The sequence below is a fragment of the Cygnus olor genome, chromosome 5, assembly GCF_009769625.2.
Source record: "Cygnus olor isolate bCygOlo1 chromosome 5, bCygOlo1.pri.v2, whole genome shotgun sequence".
In the NCBI taxonomy this organism is placed as follows: Eukaryota; Metazoa; Chordata; class Aves; order Anseriformes; family Anatidae; genus Cygnus; species Cygnus olor.
In genome coordinates, this window is record NC_049173.1 from 5,241,678 (window position 1) to 5,255,496 (window position 13,819).

Sequence of the window (13,819 nt, forward strand, 5' to 3'; positions counted from 1 at the left end):
GTTTTTCCATGACAGACCTCTTATTTCTGGTGGAGAGCAAGGCTATTGTACCCTAAAGGGTTACACCTAGCACTTTGGTATATTTACATGTCATCCTAATAGCCTCCTAAGTGATAGCTTCCTATAATTTACTTCATTTATCCCTGCCCATGGCAGAGGGGGTGGATCTAGGTATCTTTGAGATACCCTTCCAAACCATTCCGTGATTCTCGGATTTCTCCTGCCCTCCTCCGCCCTGCGCTCAGCGGCACAGCGCGCCTTGCTTCACGCCCCGGCCTCCATTTGCAGCGCCTGCCCCTCCGCTCCCCGTGAGGGGGCCGCAGGCCACCATGAGCCCTCCCCTCAGCCTCCTCTTCCCGGGGCTGACAGCCCAGGGCCCACCGGGCAGGGCTGCGGGGCGGAGCGGCGGGGAGGAGGAGGGAAGGAGGCAGGAAGGAAGGAAGGAGGCAGGGAGGCAGGCAGGCAGGAAGGAAGGCGGCTCCGCCATTGTGAGGCCGTGGGAAGCGAGGGGAGGCCGGGATGCCGCTCTACGAGGGGCTGGGCAGCGGCGGGGAGAAGACCGCCGTGGTGATAGACCTGGGCGAGGCCTTCACCAAGTGAGTGGCGTGTGTCGGCGTGTCCCCGTCCCCACTTCTGTCGCGACTCGCCGGGGAGTCCGTGTCGCGACCGCGGGGCGGACCTGGCGCCGGGGGGTTGCTTCCGGTGTCTGCTGTCGGGAGAGATAATTAGTAAATAACGAGTTTGGTGGTGGTGGTTTTTTTTTTTTTTTTTTTCCCCCCCCGCCTCTTTTCTATGGCGATTTGCTTTGTGTAAAGCTGACCAGAGCCTTGCTTTCCGATCTCGTGTTTTGGGTTGAAAAAATAAAAAAGCGACGTCTCACATGGGTGTCGCAGAGCCACGTCCCCCCATGTCCTGGGCTAGAATAGGCTGCAAGTGCCCCTGAGGTTTCAGTAGCCTTGCACAAAGGAAAAACAGACAAACAAACAAACAAACAAACATTACATTGCAACAAAACCATCTCTTTCTAGTCCCCTGTCTGTGTTCTTTTGGGGCATTTACCTGCTCAAAACCCTGGTGCTGTCTCTGCCCCCCTGATGAGGCACACTTGTAGGAGCAGGGTTTCTTGCCCAAATCTGGTTTTGTGTTTTGTTGTGCTTGCTTTTTTTTTTTTTTTTTGAAGTGACTGTATAATTACATACCAGCAGCCTGGCTTTGTTACCTGGAAGTCACTGGTTGTGGAAAGGATTTAATAAAACCCAGCCCAGATGGAGACAAGTAACTCCACGAGTGGCCTCCTGTGGGTTTGTCGTGTCACTGATCACCAGCTTTTCCCAAATTTGGGATGCTTTTGTAGTTTTATCCTGTGCTCTCATACAAAAGTGTTTCTCTTGAATAGTATGCTTTTAGGGTCTGTTTCCAACCTGTGTTCTTACAGAAGTGGTGGCAATTTCATTACCTCTGAGTTACCTGTCCTTTTCTAAGTATGACTGAAATTAACAGAAAGTTCAGAAGTTATTAGGATGACAGGTAAACGACCACGTGTACACACTGGGACTTCTTTAGAGTTTTTCTGAAATGATCTGAAGAAACGAGTTTACAGTTGCCAAATACCAGAATAAATTGTTAGTTGACCTTTTGTATTAAAAGTACTTGAATTCCAGCAGTTTCGAGCTTTCTACTAGTGTTTTCTACCATTGTTTTCTTCTGATATTTGTACTTAATCAAATCTGTAATTTCTTTTGTTTTTTTTATTTGCTTTCTTCAATGCATTTTGCTTATGTATTTTAAGTTGTAATCTATTTATGAAAACCAAATAGGCTTCCAATAATTCTTCCCTCAGAGGGCAGTGAGGCCCTGGCGCCGGCCGCCCCGAGGAGCTGTGGCTGCCCCATCCCTGGCAGTGCACAAGGCCAGGCTGGATGGGGCTGGGGGCAGGGGTCCCTGCCCATGGCAGGGGGCTGTAAGGTCCCTTCCAACCCAGACCATCCTGTGATTAAGTAAACATCACAAAAAGTGAGGATTTAAAGAGGACGTAATGACTTGGTGCTGCCTGTGTTTACTGAGAGCTTCAGTGAAAACTGGGCTGGTATGGAGGGCATAGGAAGGTATTTCTCTGGAAATTTAATAGGCAGTAAGGAAGGTTGTAGGTGGAGAGTTGCCAACAGAAAGTTGTATTCAGTGGAAATTAGGAGGCACATCAGAGATGAGCTTTACAGTCCTTACAGAAGTGAAGAAACCGTATTTCACTTAATGCAGCTGAGCGGGAGTCAATAAAAAGATATACAGTGTTTCTCATTCAAAATAACTAGATAGAAAAGTCGTATGTAAAACACCTCCTTGCAGTTACAGAAATACTCCTAATTAATTACTCTTTGAATCATAGGCTTGTCTGCTAATAGTGACTTCCAATGATAAAGTTTTCCACGTTTTCTTTTAGGTGCGGTTTTGCAGGAGAAACAGGACCAAGATGCATTATTCCTAGTGAAATAAAGAAACCTGATGTCCCCAAGGTAAACTATTTTAGCTTTGCAATGTTTAGTATGTTATAATTTTCAGGGGGAATTTTCAGATATGTCTTCTGTTCATCATCAGCTATTTTTCATTATAGCAGCTGCTATTAAATATTGTAACTAGATACAAGTAACTGTGATACCAACATGTATTAGTTGGTACTCATTGCTCACCCATCTTATTTTGGGGACACTTATTGAGACATTTCTTTGCCTGTGCTCTTTTTTTAGTAGAGAAAGGCAGCTTTGGAAAACTAATGTTGAGATAAGTTACCAGTATGAAAAATTAGGATCAATAAACTCTGGAGTTTAGTTATAGGGTGAATTATGAGGTACATTGTTAAGTATATATAGCAAAACAGGCAAAAGTTAGTATTTCTTTATATGTATCAGGTTATATATATATTCAGATATATGATAGATACATTTCTTTTTATATTATCACTGTTTAATATTTATGCTGATGATGGATATTTCTTTTCTTTACAGCCTATCAAAGTAGTCCAGTATAATATTAATACAGAAGAGCTATACTCGTATCTGAAGGAATTTATTCATATGTTGTATTTCAGGTAAGGGATACGTGGATGTTAATTATTCGTGCCTTCTGCAGCTTTTTTCTGAGTGCATCCAGAGGTTTTCAAGTGTCACTGGGGACTTCTGTCTAGTTGAGTAGGAAAACAGAAAGAAGATTTGCAGGTAGCTGCCTGGCTGTATTCTTGCTGGAGAAATTCAGTGGTGCTGAGATTCAGGTGTTATTATAAAGACTTAGTGGCCTGCAGCATCAGTCTCTCTCTAGAAATAAAATATATTTTGTAATTGGCCTTTTAATTATGGAACTCATAAAGGACTCGATGGAGAAGCTGAAGGAGAACCTGAGGAGTTGTACTGATTTTGGCAGGGCTGAAGCTCATCCTGCATCAGTGCAGAACTCCTTGCCACATGACCATGGTTATAAGGAGGAATCTTAACGTATAGGACACTTTTGCCTGATTAATACATCTTTTTGTTGTATTTTTAGTATGAGTGAGTAATGAACCTGGAGCTGGTAATTTTCTCTTTATTTCCAGTCTGTACTTTTATGCAGCAGAAAACATCGTTTGACCCAGGGCAAATGAGTACTTAATTTCTGTACCTCAGATCTCCAGTGTTGGCTACTTTTTTGTGTCCTTTATCATTGATTTGTAATTGAAATCAGGACACTGATTTCCTCACTTTTATGGATATACTGTATGACACTGGACAAGCCATTAATGACTACCGTGCATGCCTATTTTTGCATTTCTTTATGTTGCTTTAGAAATGTATAACGTTTGTAGCTACAGGCTGCTGGCGGAGAACTCTCTAACTTGCTTTCTGTAACTTGATTTCCTAACTTTCTATTAGGAATTTGTTTTTTATACTTTAAATTTGGGAAGAAGACTGAGATCTGCCATGGAAAATGCTATCTAAATGCAAATGACTAGGATTTTCAGGTAGAATGGAACATTAAAATAAGGTAGGGCTTGTAATATGTGCATAAACTTGCCAGTTTTGTTTTACACATCTTGCCTTTTTCAGACATCTGCTGGTGAATCCCAGAGACCGTCGTGTTGTTATCATAGAATCTGTCCTCTGCCCTTCACACTTCAGAGACACACTCACAAGAGTCCTTTTCAAGCATTTTGAGGTATGTGTTTCACATAATTACTGTAAGCATAGCACTTGACAGTAGAAATCTTACTGATGATCACTACCGTATGTGGACAGACATGGAAATAATGGCAGAAGAATGAGAGAGACATAAAGAAGTTGGAAAAAAATCTTACTGGTCATTTGGGAAGGTGGGGCTTGGAGATCAGACTAAAGCACCTTAAAGGCTGCAAAAACCAGCAGCTATTAAGAATCTGAGAGGTTTCTCTGGCTTGTATGAAACTACAGCTCACATCATCCTGTTCCAGACAGATCCAATAATTTCTATTGAGCACTGCCGGAAGCCAGAATTTATATGTAAACACTTCTTAGTGCTCTGTCATCAAATCTCATGACTTCTATCAGAGTCAATATCTTTGTCTAGCACATGATCTAACTTGTGGCTGTACTCATTTAGAAATGAGAGCTTACCAGAAATTCATTATCTACTCAGCTTAATCAGTCGTTCTGATAGAGTCAAGAAAAATCTGAAGCTAACTCTTGGTTAGTTCTAAAGTAAAAAGTATTGGAAGGTGGTTCCGTAACTTTTTCAATTCAAATAGAACAAAAGTTGAAGTTCTTCTATAAAAAGCAGTGAAACTAGTTTGTCTGCAGTCCTACTCCACTATGATTCCACAACACAATTTAACAACTGATCTTGAATTGAAATTCTGCATAATTCTTTCCTATGATAAATACATTTTCTGACTTGAATTTGCTGAAATATTTGTGTGTGTTTTTTGTCCCAGTCCCTCCACCCCAAATCCCTTCCTGGGGGAAAAAAAGGTCTCCCAAAAAAGCACTTGCATGCAGAATTGGTTGTCTAAAGTGACTCATGACTTGGAGAATCATATTTTGATGGAGAGGCTTTGTAGCATGTTAAGAAGCCAGTTAATACTGAAGTGAGGTTAATTCTCTCTGGCTAATACTTCCATCTGGTGCAACGCATAAGAGTGGCATTTTAATACACGGTCAATATTATAACTTGTCTCTGGGCCAAGTACCAGTAATGTTGCCCTTTAATGCAGGCTTTATTGAAATTGCTTCTGTAATTCACGCTTCAAGGCATGGTATTCAATAAAGGAACAGTCACAGTTTAGGAAATTTGTTTTGCAGAATTCTAGGGGAAGAAAGTCATTCTCATGTAATTATGACTTGAGTTACCACGTTGCTTTGGGAAAAGCATAATAAATCGCTTCTTCTGGGAGATTGTGTGCACAGCATGTTATAGGGCACACTTTCATGATTTTCCTGTCGCCTTTAATCACATCTTCAAATCTTTATGCAGCATTTCAAGTAGTCGTGTTTGTTTCTTTCTTTTCAAATGACAATAGGAAATCTGAACTATGACTTAAGATTAGTTCTGTAATTGACACTTTTCTTATGAGTCTATTCCAAGATTAAATATTACTGAAGTGCCTCGTATGTACCACGAACTGTATGTACCATGAATTAGATGAATATAGATCTTACTGTCCTGTTGTATTTTATTAATTACTACCCTACCTTAAAAACTAAACTAAAAATTGACATCTCAAGATACAATTGCTTGGATTTCGATTTTAGTATAACATTTAGGGAAAGCATCATTGCTTTAGGTGTTTTATGTTGTTTGTATTTTCCCCTCTTCTGTCAATTGCCCTCTTGGTTTCCATGTAGGTACCTTCTGTATTGTTTGCTCCAAGTCATCTAATGTCTCTCCTGACACTTGGGATCAATTCTGCCATGGTGCTGGACTGCGGATATAAAGAAAGCTTGGTGCTGCCTGTATCCTTTAATAATACAGAACGAACACTGTCAGCAGTAAGGCTATCATGACAAGCTGCTATTTTATAGGCTTTCAAGTGTGATAAAAAGCAATAGAAACAGATCAGCCCATCCAGCTTTTAATTATAAGATATCATCACTTGGGGAATCTCTTCACAGCTGACATGTTACAGTCCGTGTTCTACTGAAGCTTGGGAAAGGTGGTATGGGATTCTTAGGTGGTTCATAACTCCATTGTGTATATATTAGTAATTAGTTTTGGAGAAAGGTGGCTAATCTAAGAAAATGTTGAGGAGAAAAAGCAGTTCCAGCAGTCTGAAAACGCGTGACAAAAAAGGAGAGTTTCCTGATCTTTATGTAGATATATGAGGGAATTCCGATTCTGAGCTGCTGGGGTTCTCTGCCGTTGGGAGGAAAGGCTATCCACAAGTAAGTTCACTGTTACACATCCCAGGCTACTGTTAAGTGATTTGTGGAAGTTACCCTTTGATCAGTGACCAAAGATTCCTACTGAACATTACTTAAATCGTAACTGTTGCTATGCCAGTATTCCATTTTGAAAGTTACCACTTTCTGGCTTTTGTTGATGTAGTAAAAGTTGTGGAAACCCGATCTACTTCAGCCTGTATTTAAAAGAATCTGTCTGAAGGGGGTAAATACTGTCCCTTAAGCATAATACAGAGAATTGTCCTGAGTTAATAGCTGCCTTTACCTAACTTAATTTGCAATGTTCTAGGGAGCTGGAATATCAGTTGTTGGAACAGTGCACAGTTGATACAGGATTAGCCAAAGGACAAAGCCTTCCATCTGTGATGGGTAAGGTCTGTTTGCTGCAGTGTAAGTGCTGTGAACTTGCACTGGGGAAAGGGGATTAATACTGACAGTGAATAAAAAATATGTATGTAGTATTCATCATATCTTACGTGATTTTCTCTCATGATTTCTTTCTCCATATTAAATGAGTATATTACTTCAAAAGTAAGCCACTTATAACAGTAAGTTTAAATGAAAGCCCAGATAAAAGGTCAGTAGTATTTTTGCGGTCTCTTTTGAGAGAAGGCTAACTTCTTTCTGTAATATTCTTCTACTTAGAAATCTTTAAAAGCTGCTGTCAAAGTGGAAGTGTCCTAAATGTAACTCAAAGTTAGTTCGATTGTTAAATTCTCTTTCTACTTAAAAAGTTTTTGCTCTAACTGATTTTGTTGTTGTTGCTGCAGGCTCAGTTCCAGAAGACATAGTAGAAGATATAAAAGGTAAAACTTTCTTTTTTATGAAACCCTAGTTTATTAAATTGTGCAGTAGAGGAGAGAATGATAATAACAAGCATGCAAAACATTGTATTCAGGTACTTATTTTGGCTTCTCTGTTTATCGTATTTCTTAACCTACCAGAAGAACTTGCCTTGTTCTCCCTCTCTGAAAGCAAACACAAAACAAAGTTGAAGTTCTCGTTCAGGTTTAGCCTTTGTGCTGTCAAGACAGCTCGTATTTTGGTAGAATAGTGCAGTAGGAGCGTTACATGTTACACTATTGCATATATCGTATGATCAGCAGGTCAGGGTAACTTGGTGTTGCATTTTTCTTTAACTACCAACACTTTGTGTATGAATGTGTACAGTCTGTACTGCACATGGTAGAAAGTTAGCAGATCTAATTTCAAAAATTACTATCATAGAAATATTTTGCTTGTAAATGCAGCATTTAAGTAATTTTAATATCATGAAATATGAATATTTTAAACTGATTTTGTTTAGAAATTAACTACAAGGTGTCCATTTGCCTCAGGATAAGCTTTGCAAAAAAAAAAATCAAGTGTGTATAAAAGAGATGTTGATACATTAATTAAGTAGGCAGGAGGAGCTGAGGACTACATTTACACCAGAAAGAAAATAGGGTATCTCTTTAGGCAGAACTTAAATGGGCTCCTGTGTAATGTTTCATGTGGTTTCATGTGATATAAAAATAGATATAATTGCAGAAGATAGTAACTAGGATCTATCTTCTGGACGACATTAGGAAGAAATCCATCAGTGAAATGCAAAATAACTGAAATAGAGCTGGTGCTTTGTCAAGTGGAAGCTCCTTTTCTAGTTCCTGGACATGGAACACAGTTTCCTGATTGGTTCTGGTTTTGATGCAATCTCTTGGCATCAGATATAATGTGTTAGGGTTGAAATTAGGATTGCTTGTGTATTGAAGGGTTGTTCCTTTGTGACAACCATTATGAAGAAGATTCTTATTATATGCATTATATTATTATTTTAATATAGCACAAATTAATCGTAGTAGGCATACAAATAAAATTGTGGTCTGTCAGTGCCGCTTAGAGGAAAATAAAAAACTTCTGGATTTCTTAGGAAGCTGAAGAGTTGCATTAGGAAAAATATTTACATGATCAGTGATTGTTTAAAAGAAAAAAAAAATACAGTGTCTTACTTGAAGCCATAGTGCAAGACCAGGAATGGTGTGTTTGACAGCAGAATTCAACCTCTGCCACCTTGTGGTAACCAAAAACATGATTAATAGCATCTTTTGTCTTTAAATCTTATGCAGCTTGTTTGAGAAAGAAATCTTGCCTGTTCTCACATAGTTCTGGTGTCGTTTTCGTTTAAATTTATGATCTACATACATCTGAATTCAGATGGAAGTGTAGAGGCTTGTGTTGTGTTTTTTTTGTTTGTTTGCTTTTTTGTTTTGTTTTGTTTTCTACCAGCAGGGCCTAAAATGTGTTCTCTAAGTTAAACAAAATTGTCTGTTTTATTGATGAAAGGATACGACAGTCTTTCTTCTGTCCCTTCCTTTTCTTTTATGAAGTTCGCACTTGTTTTGTGAGTGATCTCCAGCGTGGACTGAAGATCCAAGCAGCCAAGTTCAACATTGATGGCAGTGCTGAGGTGGGTGGAGAATGAAACTTATCCTGGTCTTTTGAAGTAGACGTAGCCGTTTTGGCCTTTAAAACAATGCTTGTGTTTTTATTTCTAGCGTCCTCCGCCACCTCCAGATGTGGACTACCCTTTAGACGGAGAAAAGATTCTCCATGTAGTTGGCCCCATCAGGTGAGAAATACTGTAGTGAAATGTTTGTCTTTAGGAGGACGTATTTTTAACTCTGAGAGCACATAAATTTTCATAAAACTGAATTGTAATGAAGCACTTGCATTTTTTTATGTCTCTTAAATAAAGCCTTTGCGATAGGCACAGTGCAAAGCCTATAATAAGAGGTTTCTGCTTCTCCAAATTGCTCACAGTTGAAGACGAGCCAGCAGATCAGAGGGGTGGGGGAAAACAGAAATGGAGTGTGAATGCATGATGGTGAGACAGGTTTAAGTGGAGTGAATGAAGCTGTTGCCTCCCCTTTGGCACTGCCTGGTGCACGCACTGCGTGACAGAAGAAGCTGTGATGTCGTGCTGTCAGCAGGAAGTCTGTAGTTATTTCCAGCCCCGCTGTTAGCTCATGGTGTAGCATTGCTTCTCATTAACACTCATTTCCTGTCCTTTCAACAGAGACTCAGTTGTGGAAATACTGTTTGAACAGGATAATGAAGAGACATCTGTTGCCACTTTGATCTTAGATTCGCTCATTCAGGTATCTTTATCTTCTAAACAATTGCTTGCATGTCTCCAGAGTTAGGGAACCTACTCTTAGAAACGTCTCTTTTTAGAGTGATGCCCCCCTGACTGCAGGTTACAGTTGGTTTCAAAATCTCAGCACAGCATGACTCCTCGCGTTCTGCCACATGATGAATTACTGTGGGGCAGCAAGTCACGGTGCGTCATCCGCTCTGTGATTGTTTTCATACTCCTGGGTATACAGCAATTTATTTAGAACAGTTTTCAGTCAAGAAAAGAAGCAACACTGTGCGTGTTCCTCAGCAAAAGGGAGAATCTAGCTGCGTTTATTTCGGTGGTGAAGCTCTGTACATACATATACGCGTACATACAAAGGAGTAGCTAATACTTTTGTTGTTATAAGAATTACACTGCTTGAACTAAAGTAATAGGTATTCTCTTTCGTCATTTTAAAGGTGTTTTGCTCACAGCTAGACTTTCTGCATCCTGCAGACTGTTTACTTACCTGAGGTAGAATAAAATTAATTTGGACATCTCTGTTACAGGCGGTATTGTAGAAATAGTATGGAAAGTTTTCTCGGCATATACAAACACTTCATTTCTTACTAGGTTTAAGAAAAAAATGATTAGAAAACCAAAATAGATGGAAATTTTCATTATGATGTGGTGTAAAGTTCACTTCCTTCCTGTAGTTCCTAATGTTATTTAAATTAGTTTGCTGAGACATATTTTATTGGGGAGTGACAGACTTAGATGGCATGACAATCAGTTACAGCTCCTGATGTTTGACAAGATCTGTTCCGGGATCTGTTCCCTCCCCTCTCTACCTCCAGGCCTTTACCTTGCATCATTCTTTGGCTAGCAAAGACAAATGTTAAATTTTCAAATATCAGAGAGTGTCCAGTTACTTCTGCTGGACAAGAGGAGCACAGTGCTCTGGCAATAGATTTTTTTTTTTCAAAGGGGTACCACAGGTCTGCTTGTTGAGGGGCAGAACTGACAAAGCTTGGTTTTCTTGTACCCGTATGTCTTCTTGTTAGATTATCTGATACCAAAGGCATGCTCTGGCTTTTCTGCCACGGAGGTTTCTGTAGCATCTTTCTCCCATATGAAGCTAAAACAAGTCAAGCTCATATTTAACAGTTTTCTCTCTGAGAGCACTGGTTGAGGTTTTGTGTGTCTCTTCTGGCAGATCTTCTCCCAGAGCTCGGGGGAATTAGTCACTGATACCTCTGTCCTCTGTTGTCTTGGCCCGTCTCAGCTACAGGGCTTCACAGCGACTCACGGCGTGCTCATGCAAGCCTCAACTGGGCAGGTCCCTGAGCCTGGTTTTCTTGGGAAGTCTGGGTAAAAAAAGATGTAGATTATTTTTCAGAGAAGTAATAGAAAACAACGATTGAAATGCACAGGAAAACTAGCTGAATTTCGAAGAGACCTTTGAATGCTCATACATGCAATTTCAGTTAGTGTTGTTTTTTTTAATGTTTTTTTTGTTTGTTTTAATTCTCTTTTGCTTTAGTGTCCAATAGACACCAGGAAGCAGCTGGCGGAGAACTTGGTAGTTATCGGTGGCACTGCCATGTTGCCAGGATTCCTGCACAGACTCATGGCTGAAATCAGGTACCTGGTAGAGAAACCAAAATACAAAGAAGCACTCGCCACTAAAACCTTCAGAATTCACACTCCGCCTGCCAAACCCAACTGCGTGGCGTGGCTGGGAGGTAAGAACGAAAATGATTAAGCACAGGTACAAAGTGGAAAAACAAACTTCCCAGCTGGGATTTGTAATAAATAAATAGCAGTAAAATGTAGATGAAGTATTGAACGTAAGTTGCACCTGAGCTCTGTGGAATTGTTCTGCCCTCCTGGAAGAAATCTTGCAGACTGCAGCTCCCTCGGGGACACTTGGAGGGCAGAATGGCACCGAGGTTTGTGGGAGCTTTAAACAGGTGACGTGCAATTTGAACCAGCGCTGAGTTGACTCGAGTGCAGTGCATGGCTACTGCCATGGGGCGGCACCAGTGAAGAAATTGGGGAGAGCAGAGACCTGCAGCGTGCGTGAAGATCTCGTTTGAAAATCAAGGAGCTGCTGGCTGCGGCGAGGCTGCGGGCTGTTACCGCCCTGTGCTGCTCCAGGGTGCCGATAACAAGTGCTTCAACTGTGCAGTGGAGTTTGGATGCACTACTGACAGGACAGGGAAAAAGGGTGGTCAAGAAGGGCTTTGCATTGCTAGCAACTCTTTCCAGGAGGATTCTCAGATTGGAAAGAATTGTTGCTTCTCTAAACTTCTGGCTAGTAAGCTGAGACCATCCGATATGTATGAGGAACTAATTTTAATTTTATTTCCATATACTTTTGGTATGTGTTTATCATATTTTAGTTTTAAAACTTTCTGAGTCTCATTTTAGGATTAGCAAACAGGAATGACTTATATGCACCAAGTTCTCTGACACTTACTTTCACTGGCAGTGCTAATCAGCTGCTGTGCTCTAAATCTTCTCACAGCTTGGGGGAACTTCTTGTGCTGCATCCTTTTTTGGGAGAGGAAATCTTAAACACATGAGGGTTTGTTTGAAGTGCTTAAAATCAAAATTTGAAGAAGGCTTATCATAAGAAGGGGGTCAACCAGGCCAGTTTTGTTCTCAGCAGAAACTATTTTTTCTTGTTTTCACTTACTTTCAAGGGACATTATTGGAAGCAATTTGAGTCTAGCTGGGCTGCTGAAACGGAAAGTGACTAGATCCTTTCATTCCTTTATTTGTTTATTTTGGACAAAGCTAAAAAAAATTAAGATTCTTGATGAGAAGTAGGAAAAGAAGTTCAGTACACCAAATAAAAGCTTTTTTTTTTTTTTCCCCAACAATGTAGGAGCCATTTTTGGAGCACTTCAGGACATCCTTGGGAGCCGGTCTGTGTCCAAAGAGTATTACAGCCAGACAGGCCGCATACCTGACTGGTGCTGTCTCAATAACCCTCCACTGGAAATGATGTTTGATGTTGGAAAAGCACCCCCACCGTTGATGAAGAGGGCTTTCTCTACTGAGAAATAAGCACCTAAATGCTGCGCAAGGATTCTCCTCATCTATTTCAAGTACACACACACACGCATTGGGAACTTTTTTTTTGTATTAAGTAATTTATGTAACACTTAAGTATGACCAATGTGGATGGTTTTGGGGAGTAGCATGGTATGTACTAACACTGTATTTAAAAGCATGTCCAGTAGTTCAAAAAATTAACTTTGGCAACTACTGCGCTATTCTGTCCTCTTCTGAAAAAATGTATAGTGATGAGATGTAGCTTTCTGAGTTTTGTTGTTTGTCTGTACAGTAAATGACATGGTTGAGATTTGTTTAAAGATATTTTGATTTAAAGTATGCTCAGAAGAATGACGGAGAGTCTACTTTGGGAAACATCTGTGAAAGCTTTTCTGCCACATTCTATATGAAGTATTCCACCCTTGAATCACCTGTGAGGACTGTTAGGAAATGGTTTGGGGCTGTTTAGCAAAGGTGCTGGAACAATATTTCCCCTGCACAGAGAGTCCTGCTTGCAGAGTTTTAGCAGAGAACTCGTCTGCCTGTAATTCTCACATAGCTCCCCCAGTGCCTCTCCTCCAAGGAAGGCTTCAGCTATGCAAGGATTATAAACAGGCGTATGAGGAAATCTTGAACCTGTTACTGAAATGCCCAGTTCAGAAGTCACTTCTTTGCCCTCCTTCCCCCCATCAGAAATATTAAAACCTCTTTGTACTGCAACAATATGTATTAAATGCAAATGCACTACAAAGTTCCTTGCTCCAGAAAACGATGTACATTTTGACATGAACACTGTATTTGGGAAAGATGCTTTTTGAGGCTGATTTCCCCATGATGTCTGCTAACTACCTGCTGTGGTTCTCGTAGCACGTTTCTAAAATTTAAGCATATGTTAAAAGAAACATTCTGGTGGTGAAACTTAACATGAGGCAGCATTTAAATAAGCTTCTGCATGACTTTGCTGTTCTGTTTCAGATGTTTTATTTTAGCATGTTGGGGTTATTTGACACATGGTAGGAGATGTTTCTTTTTATCTTATTGTTTTTGAAATTAAAAAAAATAAAAAGGAATCATTGTTTAAAGTGTTATAGTCTGTCATGGGGGAGATTTTGCTGGTTGGTAACAGAGGTCTGATAAGCATTACAACAAATGATTTCTCTCCAGTGGTGTTGGCAGGTGTATTTTTAAATCGTCTTCTTCCTACTTCAAATGAGCTGCTTGGCTGTTGTACAGGAAACAGGAAAATAAACAGACATCGTTGTGA

The 13,819-nt window shown here is 40.2% G+C and overlaps 1 protein-coding gene across 1 annotated transcript; it reads left to right on the top strand.

The window, feature by feature from the left end:
- Positions 1-314: 314 nt before the first annotated feature.
- Positions 315-13,819, top strand: ACTR10 (actin related protein 10). Its single transcript, XM_040557749.1, has 13 exons — positions 315-596; positions 2,438-2,510; positions 3,000-3,082; positions 4,071-4,179; positions 5,841-5,948; positions 6,310-6,377; positions 6,685-6,764; positions 7,166-7,201; positions 8,762-8,841; positions 8,930-9,003; positions 9,451-9,532; positions 11,036-11,237; positions 12,386-13,819. Exons 1-13 carry the CDS (start codon positions 520-522, stop codon positions 12,565-12,567), a joined length of 1,254 nt encoding a protein of 417 aa, XP_040413683.1. The 5' UTR covers positions 315-519; the 3' UTR covers positions 12,568-13,819.

Bases quoted from the DNA above. Each gene is read 5' to 3' on its own strand.
- ACTR10 (XM_040557749.1), top strand. From the start codon at position 520: ATGCCGCTCTACGAGGGGCTGGGCAGCGGCGGGGAGAAGACCGCCGTG. The intron at 9,533-11,035 runs GTATCTTTATCT...CTTTTGCTTTAG, and splicing joins TCTTAGATTCGCTCATTCAG to TGTCCAATAGACACCAGGAA. The intron at 11,238-12,385 runs GTAAGAACGAAA...CCAACAATGTAG, and splicing joins CTGCGTGGCGTGGCTGGGAG to GAGCCATTTTTGGAGCACTT.